We start from the raw sequence: 11,639 nt of genomic DNA, 5'->3' as shown, positions 1-11,639 counted from the left end.
GCAGCGTGCCGGGGCGGACGGAGGGGCTCGAGACCTCCCAGAGGTTTTTGGGGTGCTGTGAGAGGAGGTGCAAGGGATGGGAACGAGGCCCCACATTGGAAACGGGGAATGGGATGTGATTCCCAAACTTTCAATTCATCCTGATGGATTCGTTAGCCCTCCCAGAGGATGCCCAGGGTGTTTCCATCACTCCCCACCCTTCTGCAGACCCCGGAGCTGCACTGAACCCTGAAAAAAGGCGCACCAGTGCTCAGGGCTACAGCGCGGGGTGGAGTCCTGCTGATAACATCAGTCCAGAGGGTGAAAAGGAGAAGGAAAATCTGGTTGAGCAAGAACCGTCTCCAGCTGCAGCAGCCAGCATGGCCTCCGGTGGCACCTCTCCTGCTGGGAGGAAAATTCCAGCCCTACACAGAGAGGAGCAGGAGCAGGGATGCTGCACGCCATCTCCTCCAGCCCCCTCTCTTCAAACCTTGGCGAGCTGCATCTGCAAACCCTACAAGCTGTTTTTGCCAACCCTGGTGATGGGGCGGCATCATTTTGGGATGCGCTTTTAACCATCTCCTGCTCGCTGGGAGGTAAAGACGAGGAGACAACCACTGGTCCACAGTTGTGGTGCGGAGATGCTGGTGGTGCTCATGGCCAGCCTTGCTCTGGGCTTTGGCGACTGGCCGGGCTGCGGCGTGCGTTTTCCAGCACGTGGGACATTCGAGAGCTTCAAAACATGCTTTGTTTTGGGGGATTTGAACAAAAGTGGGCTGGTTGGTGACGTTCGCAGCCTGTGTCTGCAGATGCTGTGCCTCCAGATCCCCCGTGTCTACTTCCATCCCAGGCAAAACCTTTTCTTAGTTTCTTATAAATCTTTTCTTATTTTCATCTTTGCGTCTTCCCATGCCCCACTGGCAGCAGGGAACGGCTGCCGGGCTGGGCGCTGTGGCCAGTTACGTTTTCAAGAAATCGCTGAGGGCAGCTGCCAAACAGCGCGGCTTGGGGTGGCTTATCATCCTCTCTAGATCAAAGCATGTCCTGTTTGCTCTGTAAGGTTTGAAACAGCCCTTTTAAAACAGAAAAAAAAAAACCACCAAACTTCCCCATGTGCCAAGAAAGAAGAGAAACGAATGTGGAAAAGTCCTCAAATTTTGCCTGTTTCTAAATGATTCTCCAAGGTTTACATTTGGGAATATTCCCCTGTCCCTCTGCCAAACCCAACTCCCGCCTGGGTGCTGTGGGGAGGAGATGCGGAGCCGGGCACGGTCCCCGGGTGGGCGCGTGGCACCGCGGGGATGGGCTGGGGCAGGGTTGGAGGTTGTTCACCTTCTCCTCGTTTCCCCCCCCTAGGTGCTGTCTCACAACCTGTACACGGTGCTGTGCATCCCCCACGACCCCGTGGCGCTGGAAGAGCATTTCCGCGATGACGATGACGGGCCGGTGTCCAGCCAGGGCTACATGCCATACCTCAACAAGTACATCTTGGATAAGGTGAGCTCCTTGGCCATCCTCCCTGTCCCCTGCCCCGACCTGCTGCGTCTCAGGTGGGGACACCACGGTCCCTGGTCTGCTCCCGTATCCCGTGGCAGCCCCACAGCTCTGGAGATCCCGTGGGTGGAAAAAGGACGCAGAGAGTTGGGGAGCACTCGGGTGAATGAGTGAGAAACGTTTAACACTCAGCGTCTCCTCGGCAAAGGTGAAGTCAGCCCTTTCCATCAAGGCTCTGGATGGAGGTGTATCTCTGCCCACGTTTCCTAAAGGGCTCAGAGAGAGAAATCAGCCCCGTTTTCCTCTCCACCCCTGTTCAAATTTAAGATGGGACCTCATTCGGCGAAGAGGAGGAGAGGGAGGAGGACGAGGTGCCGGGGCAGGAGCAAAGGTTGGAGTGGGCAGTGGCTTTCTCCCTTTTTTTCTGTGTGGCTCAAAGGCACCTTTGTTTGGCGCAGCGAGACTTTGCGGCTGGGGACTCGTTTCCTCCAGGCATGTGGGGAGAGGAAAAATGACTGACAACTTTCTTCCACTGTGTGCTCGAAAGAAGTAGGGGGGTGGGGGGCGCCCAGAGCTGGGTGCAGTAACCCTTCCCTCCCCGGCTGCTTCCCCGGGGCTGAGCCGTGCCGGTCTCCGTGCCGGTCCTTGCCTTGCCCTGAACTGGTCCAGGGATGCTGATCTCAGCTGCAGGGACCTGGTCTGTGGCCAGCGAGGGCAGAACCTTCCCCAGCTCCCTCTGCCCACGGTCAGCCAGCCCAACGTCCCTATCACTGAGCGGCCAAAATCCTTCCAGTTCCCACGTGGTTCTTTGGGAGATGACCTTTAAACCCCCTTCTTCTGGTTTCGCCACTGCTAATAAAATCCCAGAGCTTCAGAAGGGGAAGTGGGTTTTCCTAGTAAGAGGGGCTTTCAGCTTTCTGCCACCCATAGGTTTTTCTCCAGCTGCGGTTTGCCCTCGTGCTGGCAGCGTGTGGCTCGCACAGCTGGGATGGAGCGGCCAGATGTGGCCAGGTTCCTCTGGTCCCACGCTGCACCAAAACCGCCGCGGGAAGGAGCTCACAGTGCCAGGCAGGCGGTCGCAGAAGCTCGTGGACAGGCAGCGGGGCCGAGGTTGATGGAGGCACCATTCCTGCCTCCACCGCTGCCTACCCGTGAGCCGCCACTTCCCTCCACTGAGCCCCGGTTCCTCTTTATGGTCAAATGGGACAACGAGTGTACCAAAGCCGTGGAGGCACAGGGGAGGTGGGCTTGGGAGAGCACCACACACTGCTGCGTGTGCTTCACCACAGGGTTCCTGCTGGTGCTCCACAGCCCGGCAGGACATGGCTGAGCCACTGTGGCCGTGTTGTGGTCCCATAGCATCTTCTCTACCGGCCGGGACGCCTTGCTCGCCTGCGTAAGGGACCTGTGCTGGTGGAACGTACTCTGGCGTCATGGGTCAGTGCCCACTTACACTCTAGGTGTGGGTCCCACATATCAATCACCCTGTGCTTCTCACGGGCAGGGACAGGAGATTTTAGGTGCAAGCGTGTCTTCCCTACAGCGCCTGCCCCCCAGAAACCCCCTCCGTAACCCCACAGCACCACGCTCACCCACCGGCTCCTGCCCGCAGGTGGAGGAAGGTGCTTTTGTCAAAGAAAACTTTGATGAACTCTGCTGGACCCTGACGGCGAAGAAGAATTACAAGCCCGACCGGAATGGGAATAGCGTTATATCCCACCAAGATGCCTTCAAGCTCTGGTGTCTCTTCAACTTTCTGTCTGAAGATAAATACCCTCTCGTCATGGTACCAGATGAGGTAGGACCTGCCTCTCCCCTCACCCCATCCTCATCCTCCCAGAGCTCTGTGTGCTGCCTGAGCCCGGTTTGGGGATGACACATCCCGCTATCGCTTCCTAGCATGTCCCACCACATCCTGCAAGATACGGTGCTCCAGGGTGTGAGAGAGAACAGGCCAGGGGTGGGAAGAGGGGGCTGTCTGCCCTGGACATCCCCCGCTATGCCCAGGGAGAAGGGGGTGACTTGGGAGCAGCCGGGGGGAACCCTCCAAAATGCTGAAGCCTCTTAAATATAGATGTCTTGGAGGATGAAGTGTGGGCTGGTCCTTATTGGTCTTCCATGGTACAAGCCTACACCAGCGAGCTCTTTTGCCTGCTGTGAAATGAATGTGCCAGTTCTCAGAGCCCCAGGCAAGGAGCATCAGCAGCGCAGCTCCTCCTGTGGCTGGTCCCTTGCCTAAAGCCCTTGCATCTCACCCAAGGGTTGAGTGGAGCGTGGTGTTGGAGGAGGACTCCAGATTTTCATGAGGGAGAAAGAGAAGATGATGAGAAACCCTTAAAATCTGGTGCAATGGGAGATTGCTTCCCGTGAAATCGTTGTCAGGCCGGCTGGGGCTGCATCTCCTGGCGCAGCTCCTCCTGTGGCTGGTCCCTTGCCTAAAGCCCTTGCATCTCACCCAAGGGTTGAGTGGAGCGTGGTGTTGGAGGAGGACTCCAGATTTTCATGAGGGAGAAAGAGAAGATGATGAGAAACCCTTAAAATCTGGTGCAATGGGAGATTGCTTCCCGTGAAATCGTTGTCAGGCCGGCTGGGGCTGCATCTCCTCGGCTGTTTGACAGCCTGTGCCACCACGAAGGCAGTGGCGGAGCAGACCCAGTTGTCCCTCTCCGTGCCCGCTGCCACCAGGCACTCACCCCCTGCCCAGCATCTGGAGAGTTAAGAGCAAGGTACTGGGCACAGCAAAGCTTCTGGTAGTAATCTCTAAATCTCCAAATTCCAGCCGGCATTTGGGGGAGGAGGTTCTCCCTTCTCCTGGGGGTCAGCTCAAACCCCCACGAGAAGGTGGGTAGATCTGGGGGGGAGGGACAAGCTCAGAAGCCAAGAGCGGCCTCACCAGGAGGAGCTCGAGGAGCTCAGCTGGGCAAGCAGCTGCTGTCTGCTTCGATACCATCATCAACCTCCTGAGATCAGCAGAATAGTCAAAAGAAATGCCCGGGCGAGGGACCGGGAGGAGGGATGGAGGGGCCGCGGGAGCGCTGCGCGGGGCGGCAGCGCGGCATCATCCCGGCCCCACCGGGGAGGTGTTTTTTAAAAATTAAGCTGTCAAAAAGAATTTAAAATGTAAAAATTATATAATATATAAAAATATTTGATTGTATAGCTAATATATATAATCACATAATATATAAAATATAATCAAATGATTTAAAAATTCTCAAAAAATAAGCTTTCTTGCACTTCTCTTAGATGATGTAAAAAAAAAAACCCTGCTGGGCACGGGGACTCTGCTGTGTTTCACCTGTGTGCCTCTCCGCAGTCACCCACCTTCCTTGGTCACCAGATGGTGGGTAGAGGAGAGTTGGCAGCAAAACTTGAGCTGAAATAAGTCTTCCCAACATCCCGTCAACCGTTTTAGCTCTTTTGTCAAAGCAGTTTATTTCCAGTTTCAAAACGGCACTCACCTCCTCCGTAGGGATCTCTCCCCCTGCTCCTCCCCAGTGTTTTTACGGCGTCAGCTGGAAACCGGAGCAGTGCTGAGGTCAAGGCTGTGGTCTGAGACACCTGCCTTGTGGACTGGTCTGGGAGACAGCAGCGTTGGGCTGTTCTTTCTCAGGCGCTTGACTTCTGCAGAGTTGTCTCACTCTGCAGAGAAACAAGCCCCAAATAGCTTTGTGGTTAAAAGGAAAAACCTCCCAGTAATGGTCAAGCTCTAACCCAACGTCAACCTCCTGAGCCTGCCTGCTGCCTGGAACAGCTTGGCCGTGAACGTCAACCATCGCAAAGGGTGGTACCTCTGGAATAAGGGTCCTGCATCTCCAGGCTAGAAAGAGATGTGGTCTTGGGCTCTGCAAAATGAGTTGGTGGGGTGGGGATGGCTCTCACTTCTCCCCGTCGCTGAGTTCCCCATCCCTACAGGTGGAGTACCTGCTGAAGAAGATCTGCACGGCCATGAACGTGGAGCTCAACTCCTGCGAACTGGATGAGTACCTCTCCCAGGAGCCGCAGGGGCAGGGGGGGCTGACGGTCTGGCAGTTCCTGGACATGGTGAACTCGGGGCGGTTCCTGCGAGGCATCGAGCAGGAGGCTGTCAGCATGGCCGTGGAGGAGGTGTACCAGGAGGTCATCGAGGATGTGCTCAAACAGGCAAGGAGGCCACGTGTCCCAGGGCACAAACTCTGTCCTGCCCCCACCCCATTATTGATCCCCATGTCTCTCGGCCTCAGGGCTACCTCTGGAAGAAGGGCCAGCTGAGGAGGAACTGGTCGGAGCGATGGTTCACGCTGAAGCCCAATGTCCTGTCCTACTACATGAGCGAGGAACGGAAGGAGAAGAAGGGGAGCATCGCGTTGGACAAGCACTGCTGCGTGGAGGTACGTGCTCAGCTCGGGGACAGGAGACCCAGGAGGTCCCCTTCAGACCCCAGGAAGGGAAACACAAGAATACACAATTTCACACCCATGAGCATGGGAGAGCCTGAAAGAAGAAAAGTGGGGATAACGTAGGGTATAGGGGGGTAACACCACCCTGTGTCCCCTCCCTGCAGATGCTGCCCGACCGGGATGGGAAGAGGTGCATGTTCTGCGTGAAGACCTCCTCCCGCACCTACGAGATGAGCGCCTCCGACACCCGGCAGCGCCAGGAGTGGACGCTAGGTCCGTGCCCACCCTGTGCCCCCTCTCCAGCTTCTCCGTGCCCCCCTCCATGTCCCCACTGACCGTCCCCTTCCCTCCCCAGCCATCCAGACCGCCATCCGGCTGCAGGCTGAGGGCAAGAAGTCCCTGCACAAAGACCTGAAGCAGAAGCGACGGGAGCAGCGGGAGCAACGGGAGCAGCGTAAGGCGGCCAAGGAGGAGGAGACGCAGCGGCTCAAGCAGCTCCAGGAGGAGAAGGAGAGGAAGCTGCAGGAGCTGGAGCTGCTCAAGGAGGCCCAGCTGAAGGCAGAGATACTCCTGCAGGAGGAGGAGCAGCGGCGGAGGCAGCAGCACGAGGAGATGCAGAGGACGCTGGAGATCCAGCTGCAGGAGGCTGAGCAGGTGGGTGGCGTGTCTCCTGCCCCGGGGCTGCGTCGCTCATGGGGTGGGTGCTTCCTTCCCCTTCCCTTGCCTGTGATAGCCATGGGGGTTTGGAGGAGCTTTTAGGAGCACCTTCCAGTCTTGCAACAATGCTGCTGCCACCCATCACCTCTGGGCTGCTGGGGACAGTATGTGGCCAGGGAACGAGGGATGGAGGGGTCAGCTCTGCTGGGTGTGAGATACCTGAGGAGCAGGAGATGAGGACAACCTGCCCTGGGGTGTATGAAGCTGGGGGCCAGGTGAGAGGCGAGTGCTAGTGCCGGGATGGCCAGGGAGTCCATTTCTGACCTTGCAGCCAGCGCTGGCTCCAAATGACACAGTGTGTCTCCTGAGCACAGAAATGGCCTTGCTTTGGAGCTTGCTCCATGGGCTCTCCCTGGCGTGGAATCCATCCACCCAGGCATGTGGGAGTAAGAGGGTCCTGGGGATGGTGGCAGTGGCTCTGCCAGCCGCCCACAGTGATGGCTTCTCTCCCTGCCACAGGCTCGCGCCTCCATGCAGGCAGAGATGGTCCTGAAGGAGGCAGAGGCAGAGCGTCAGCGCAAGCGCATCCTGGAGCTGGAGGACATGCAGGAGCGTCTCCAGGAAGCCCTACAGCAGGAGGTGAAAGCGCGGCAGGATGAGGAGTCTGTGAGATACGCACAGGCCAGGTAGGACCAGGGCATCTCTGCTCCTCCTCGACCAGCCTCACCCCCAGGGCAGGGGCTGGGCATGGGGACATGCTCCTCATGGCTATGCAATGCTCCCGGGAGTACCGGAGTGTGCTGGTGACTTCCCAGTATGGCAGCAGGGATGGGGAAAGCTGGTGGATGAAGTGGCAGAGGGACATCCTCACCTCTTGCTCTTCGTTGACAGGCTACTGGCTGAGGAAGAGGAGAAGCTGAAGCAGCTGATGAAGCTGAAGGAGGAGCAAGAGGAATACATCATCAAAACTCAGCTGGAGAAGCAAGTCCTCAAGCAGGAGATGGAGAGCAAGAACAAGTGTCTGGAAGAGGCACAGAAGCAGCTGGAAGAAGTGAGAGTGAACAGGCAGCGGGTGGACCAAGACGTCATGGTGAGCATCACATAAATGCCACATCCCTTCACGGTGCGAGTCCCAGGGGACTTCCCAGCCCTCCCTGAGTCACCACCACACCAGGGAGGACCCAGCAGCTTTGGGGAGAAAGCTGGCATTGCCTCGAGGGTTTTCTGAGCTGTGCCATGGGCAGGCACGGGGTGATCCAGTGGCCAAGATGGGACAAGGGTGTTGGTGCTGGTGTCCAGAGCAATGTCAACATTGGGAATGTGTGGAGGGGGGAGGATTGGAGGAGGAGCAGAAGACCTAGAGGAGGGTGAGCTGGGTCTGCGTCCCAGAGGGAGCCTCCAATCCAGACTTACTCAGGGAAGGGAAATTCCTGCCCATGGTCCCGGGTTGGGAGCCGTCGGGCGGCCGGCTGACCCCTCTCCTCCATCCCCTCCCAGGCGGCCCAGCGGAAGCTGCGACAGGCCAGCACCAACGTCAAGCACTGGAACGTCCAAATGAACCGGCTGATGCACCCCATCGGGCCGGGAGGTAGGAAACCGGCCATCACACCCTCCCCTGCCCCTCCTGAGCATGGCCATGCTGGGGCACGAGTCATCTCCCACCCATCTCTCCCTCTTCGGGGGCATCTGGGGGCTGGAGGGACGCCCATCTTTCAGAGAAGATACCCCAGCACCTCTGGCATGGAGAGATCCCACAACCCTTTTCCTTAGCTGAAAGGTCAATTTGGACCCCAGGTAAACAATCTTCTTTTTCTGTCTGTCCCTAGACAAGCGTACGAACACGAGCGGAGGAGGCTTCGCTGGCTACCAACCCCTCCTCTTTCAGAGAGATTCCTCCCTCAAACTCAAGCAGAAAGCGGAGGATAAAGGCAGCAGCCCCACAAGAGTCAACAGCAAGGAAAACGTGAGCAACGGTGGGAACAGCGGCATGCCGCCATCTCCGGATGCGGACACCACGGCCACAGAACCCACCAACTAGCTCTGCAGGATGGTAGAGCCCAGCGGGGAACTGCGGGGCCCAGCACATCCCTTTGAGTGGACATGAGTCAATACGGCCATCTCTGGATGGAGACAAGTGGAGACCAGCACAGAGCCTATAGTTGACTACATATAAGGCAGAGATGTTCCCATTTCCTCGGGGAAGGGCTGCAGCCACGACGTGCCAGGAGGCTCAGGCAGCCCAACACTGGGGACAAGGCAGTGGAGCCATCTCCTCTGGGCTGCCCAGGTGTGGGACCTGGACTGAACTCCCCAGACTCTATTTTCCACCCTGCCTAAAAGAAGAGCCACCAGTGGGTTTGGACTGCATGGCCCAGGGCTGCAGTTCCCCCTTGGTTTCTACCAGTAACCCTTCTACACCGCCCGCTGTGCCCCTGGGTACATGGCCCTGCGATGGTGGCTGTCAGGGAAGCCGTGGCAGACAGAGCAGTGCCTTCTCACCACCCCCGCAGAAAGGCCGGGGTGTCCTTAACTAACACATGCACCACCCTGAAGGTGGTTGTTCATCACTGGAGTCACGTAGATGTTAGCAGAAACCAACAAGCAATGAAGCTTTTGGAGCCACTGGCCTGCAGACCTTCCCTGCGCATCTGTGGCCCTGTAGGCACCAGACCTCCCTCCTCACCAGTGCGGGGTTTTGATTCCTACTGTAGAAAAGAGCCCATTAAACAAAATCAGACACCAGCCGTGGAAAGAGGCTCCCCCAGTGGATTTTGGGTTGGTCTGTGGAGGGCCAAGAGCGACATGGATGCTGGTGAATTGGCCATAGATGATGAACTCCCCTCTGGGTGGCAGGGCTGGCACAGGGGTAACATCTGGGAGGGCCAATACCTCTGTGTGATTAATTATGTGCTTGTATAGGAAGGTAACGGTACTGTGGGCTTCGCTGAGGTCTTTGCCCTTGGACTGCGGGAATCCCTGTTCCAGGAGTCTGATCAAAGGATCTGGTCGAAGGTCTGCAGAAGGCAATAGCAAAGACTCCCAGGGGCCATCCGAACGGGGAGCCGGTGGATGTGGCAGCTCTCTTCAGTAACACTGGCCTGGCCTGTCTCCTCCAGCTAATTTGCTCCCTGAAAAACTGAGAACAAAAGCCAGGTCTGCTGGCAAACCTCCCTGCACAAAAAAAAACCCAAACAAACAAACAAAACAACCCAAACCCAACCCACGCCAACACTGGGGTTAGTTTTTCCAAGCACTTCTCTTTAAATACAGTCCCATTTACTTGTGACTTTGGGGTCTTTATTGTACACTGCACACAGCCCCCAGTCACATCAGGGTCCCCTCTGGAAATGGGCACTGGTAGCGAGCCCTGCATCAAACCCCGGTTCACGGTTGCTCACACTGATTAACTGCAGTTCGTTAGGGCGATTACAATCTATTTCCTACTCGTGTGGCTTTCAGCGTTTGCTCACACAGCTCTTCTCCCTCCCCTCCCCAGTTTTTACAGTGTTCCTTTTTCACTGTGTCCTTTTTCATTGTGCCTGACTGCGAGAGAGGCCATTTCCGCGGGTGCCAGTGGAGCGGCATGGCTGCCCTGGGACAAAGCAGCTCTGTGTGCCCATGAGGGTGACTGGGTGGCCCCGTGCCCCGGTCCCACGCAGCCTCGCCGACGCACAGGGAGGGCACGGGTGGCTGCAGCCCTCGCGGTGATGGCCGTGGTGGTCCTGGCCCTGCAGGGGCTGCAGGTCAAATTCGTCACCTCTCCTCCTCCTTCCCACTGCGCTGGAACACAGCGGGATGGTCCTGAGCAGCAGCGTGGGTCCTACAGCCCCACATGGATCTGGGGTCCCTGCCATCCTGCACCATCCTGGCCGGTCCACTTGGACACGGGATCCCTCAACTCCGGACAGGTTTTCTGGTGGAGCAAGACATTCCCAACAGATTGCACTGGAGGCTGGGGCTCTGTCTTCCGTCGAGGCACGTGGGGACCAGGGTATGAATCACTGCAGCCTCCCAGGGTGACCCTGGCAAAGCTGCTTGTTGGTCCGTGCAACCAGGAGAGCAAGAATGGGGAGGGAGCCAAACGCCCGTCTCTACTGGGAAGGAAACAGGCTGGGTGGAAATGCACTGATGGGAGATGGCATCCTCCCTCATCAGCTTCATTACCTCAATCTCATCCCTGATCAGGTGTCAGGACAGGTACGTGCCACGCCACACCTAAGCAGGGAGGAAAAGGGCCGCCTCCACCCTTGTCACAAGGGGTCTGATCCCATGCGCAGCCCCCAGGGGCCACATCCCTGCTGGTGAGAGTGCCATTGCGTTTCCCGAGCTCTGGGGCTGCACCATCCCTCCTTACAGCAGCTCACCAGAGCGTTGCTTTTGCTTCCCAGAGTCAAGTTCCCATGCGGCAAAAAGCTATACATTAATTGCCGCAGGCAAGGACAGGCGTGGAGGGAACAGCCGGAACCAGTGTCAGCACCTGCCTTTGATCAGGCGCCAAGTCTGGATGCGCCCGGATCTGTCTCATCCTCCCGGAGCAGCCGACCGAGAGCTGGAGCTTGACTAAGTCAGCAGTTGATGCGCATCATCGGCGTGCGCCCTGGAGCCTCCGACTAAGAATAAACTCCTGCAGCAGGATCACAAGGAGAGCTCAGGGAGGCGCTGGGAAAGATCAGCTCTCTGCCGCTGCCACCATCCTGCCCCCGCACCAGCGTGGGTGTGCGCGGGGTCTGCACGCCTGTGGAGGGGTCTCCTGTGGGAAACCTCCTGGAGCCATCCGTGGGGTAACGCCGTGTGTGCGAGGAGAGTCAGATACAAACCTTGCTGCTCTCTACGTGAATCCTTTGCAGCCCCAAACCCGCAGCTCTGCCCAGACTCCCCTGTCCCGGTGCACTGGCCTGGGGTTCCGCGTTTGCAGGAAGGACAGGTCAAATCCTAATTGTGGCTCTGTCGGCATTAACGAGGGGCATCATCCAACCTCTGTACTGCTCCTTGAGAACCCATAGCGGGGACAGGGCCTGTGCTTTTTAAACGTAACATCACTTACCAGATTAGCCACTGCTGTGGTTTACCTAGGGGGTGAAAGTATAAAATTAGCTCCATCTTAGACCTCAAGCAACAGCATCGACAGCA

General features: G+C 57.5%; 1 protein-coding gene across 1 annotated transcript; it reads left to right on the top strand.

Annotated features, from left to right (window-relative positions):
* Positions 1-1,335: 1,335 nt before the first annotated feature.
* On the top strand, positions 1,336-8,698 carry DEF6 (differentially expressed in FDCP 6 homolog (mouse); the record flags this gene model as incomplete). The annotated part of the gene is made up of 10 exons (XM_009889345.1): positions 1,336-1,476; positions 3,086-3,271; positions 5,389-5,616; positions 5,697-5,843; positions 6,017-6,125; positions 6,208-6,506; positions 7,029-7,195; positions 7,401-7,599; positions 8,007-8,097; positions 8,336-8,698. Coding segments are annotated over 10 exons (1,779 nt in total), but the record flags the coding sequence as incomplete, so codon positions are not given.
* Positions 8,699-11,639: the final 2,941 nt, after the last annotated feature.

Source organism: Charadrius vociferus, unplaced genomic scaffold, assembly GCF_000708025.1.
Source record: "Charadrius vociferus isolate BGI_N301 unplaced genomic scaffold, ASM70802v2 scaffold1511, whole genome shotgun sequence".
Classification (NCBI taxonomy): domain Eukaryota; kingdom Metazoa; phylum Chordata; class Aves; order Charadriiformes; family Charadriidae; genus Charadrius; species Charadrius vociferus.
This window is presented reverse-complemented; position numbering and strand designations above follow the sequence as displayed.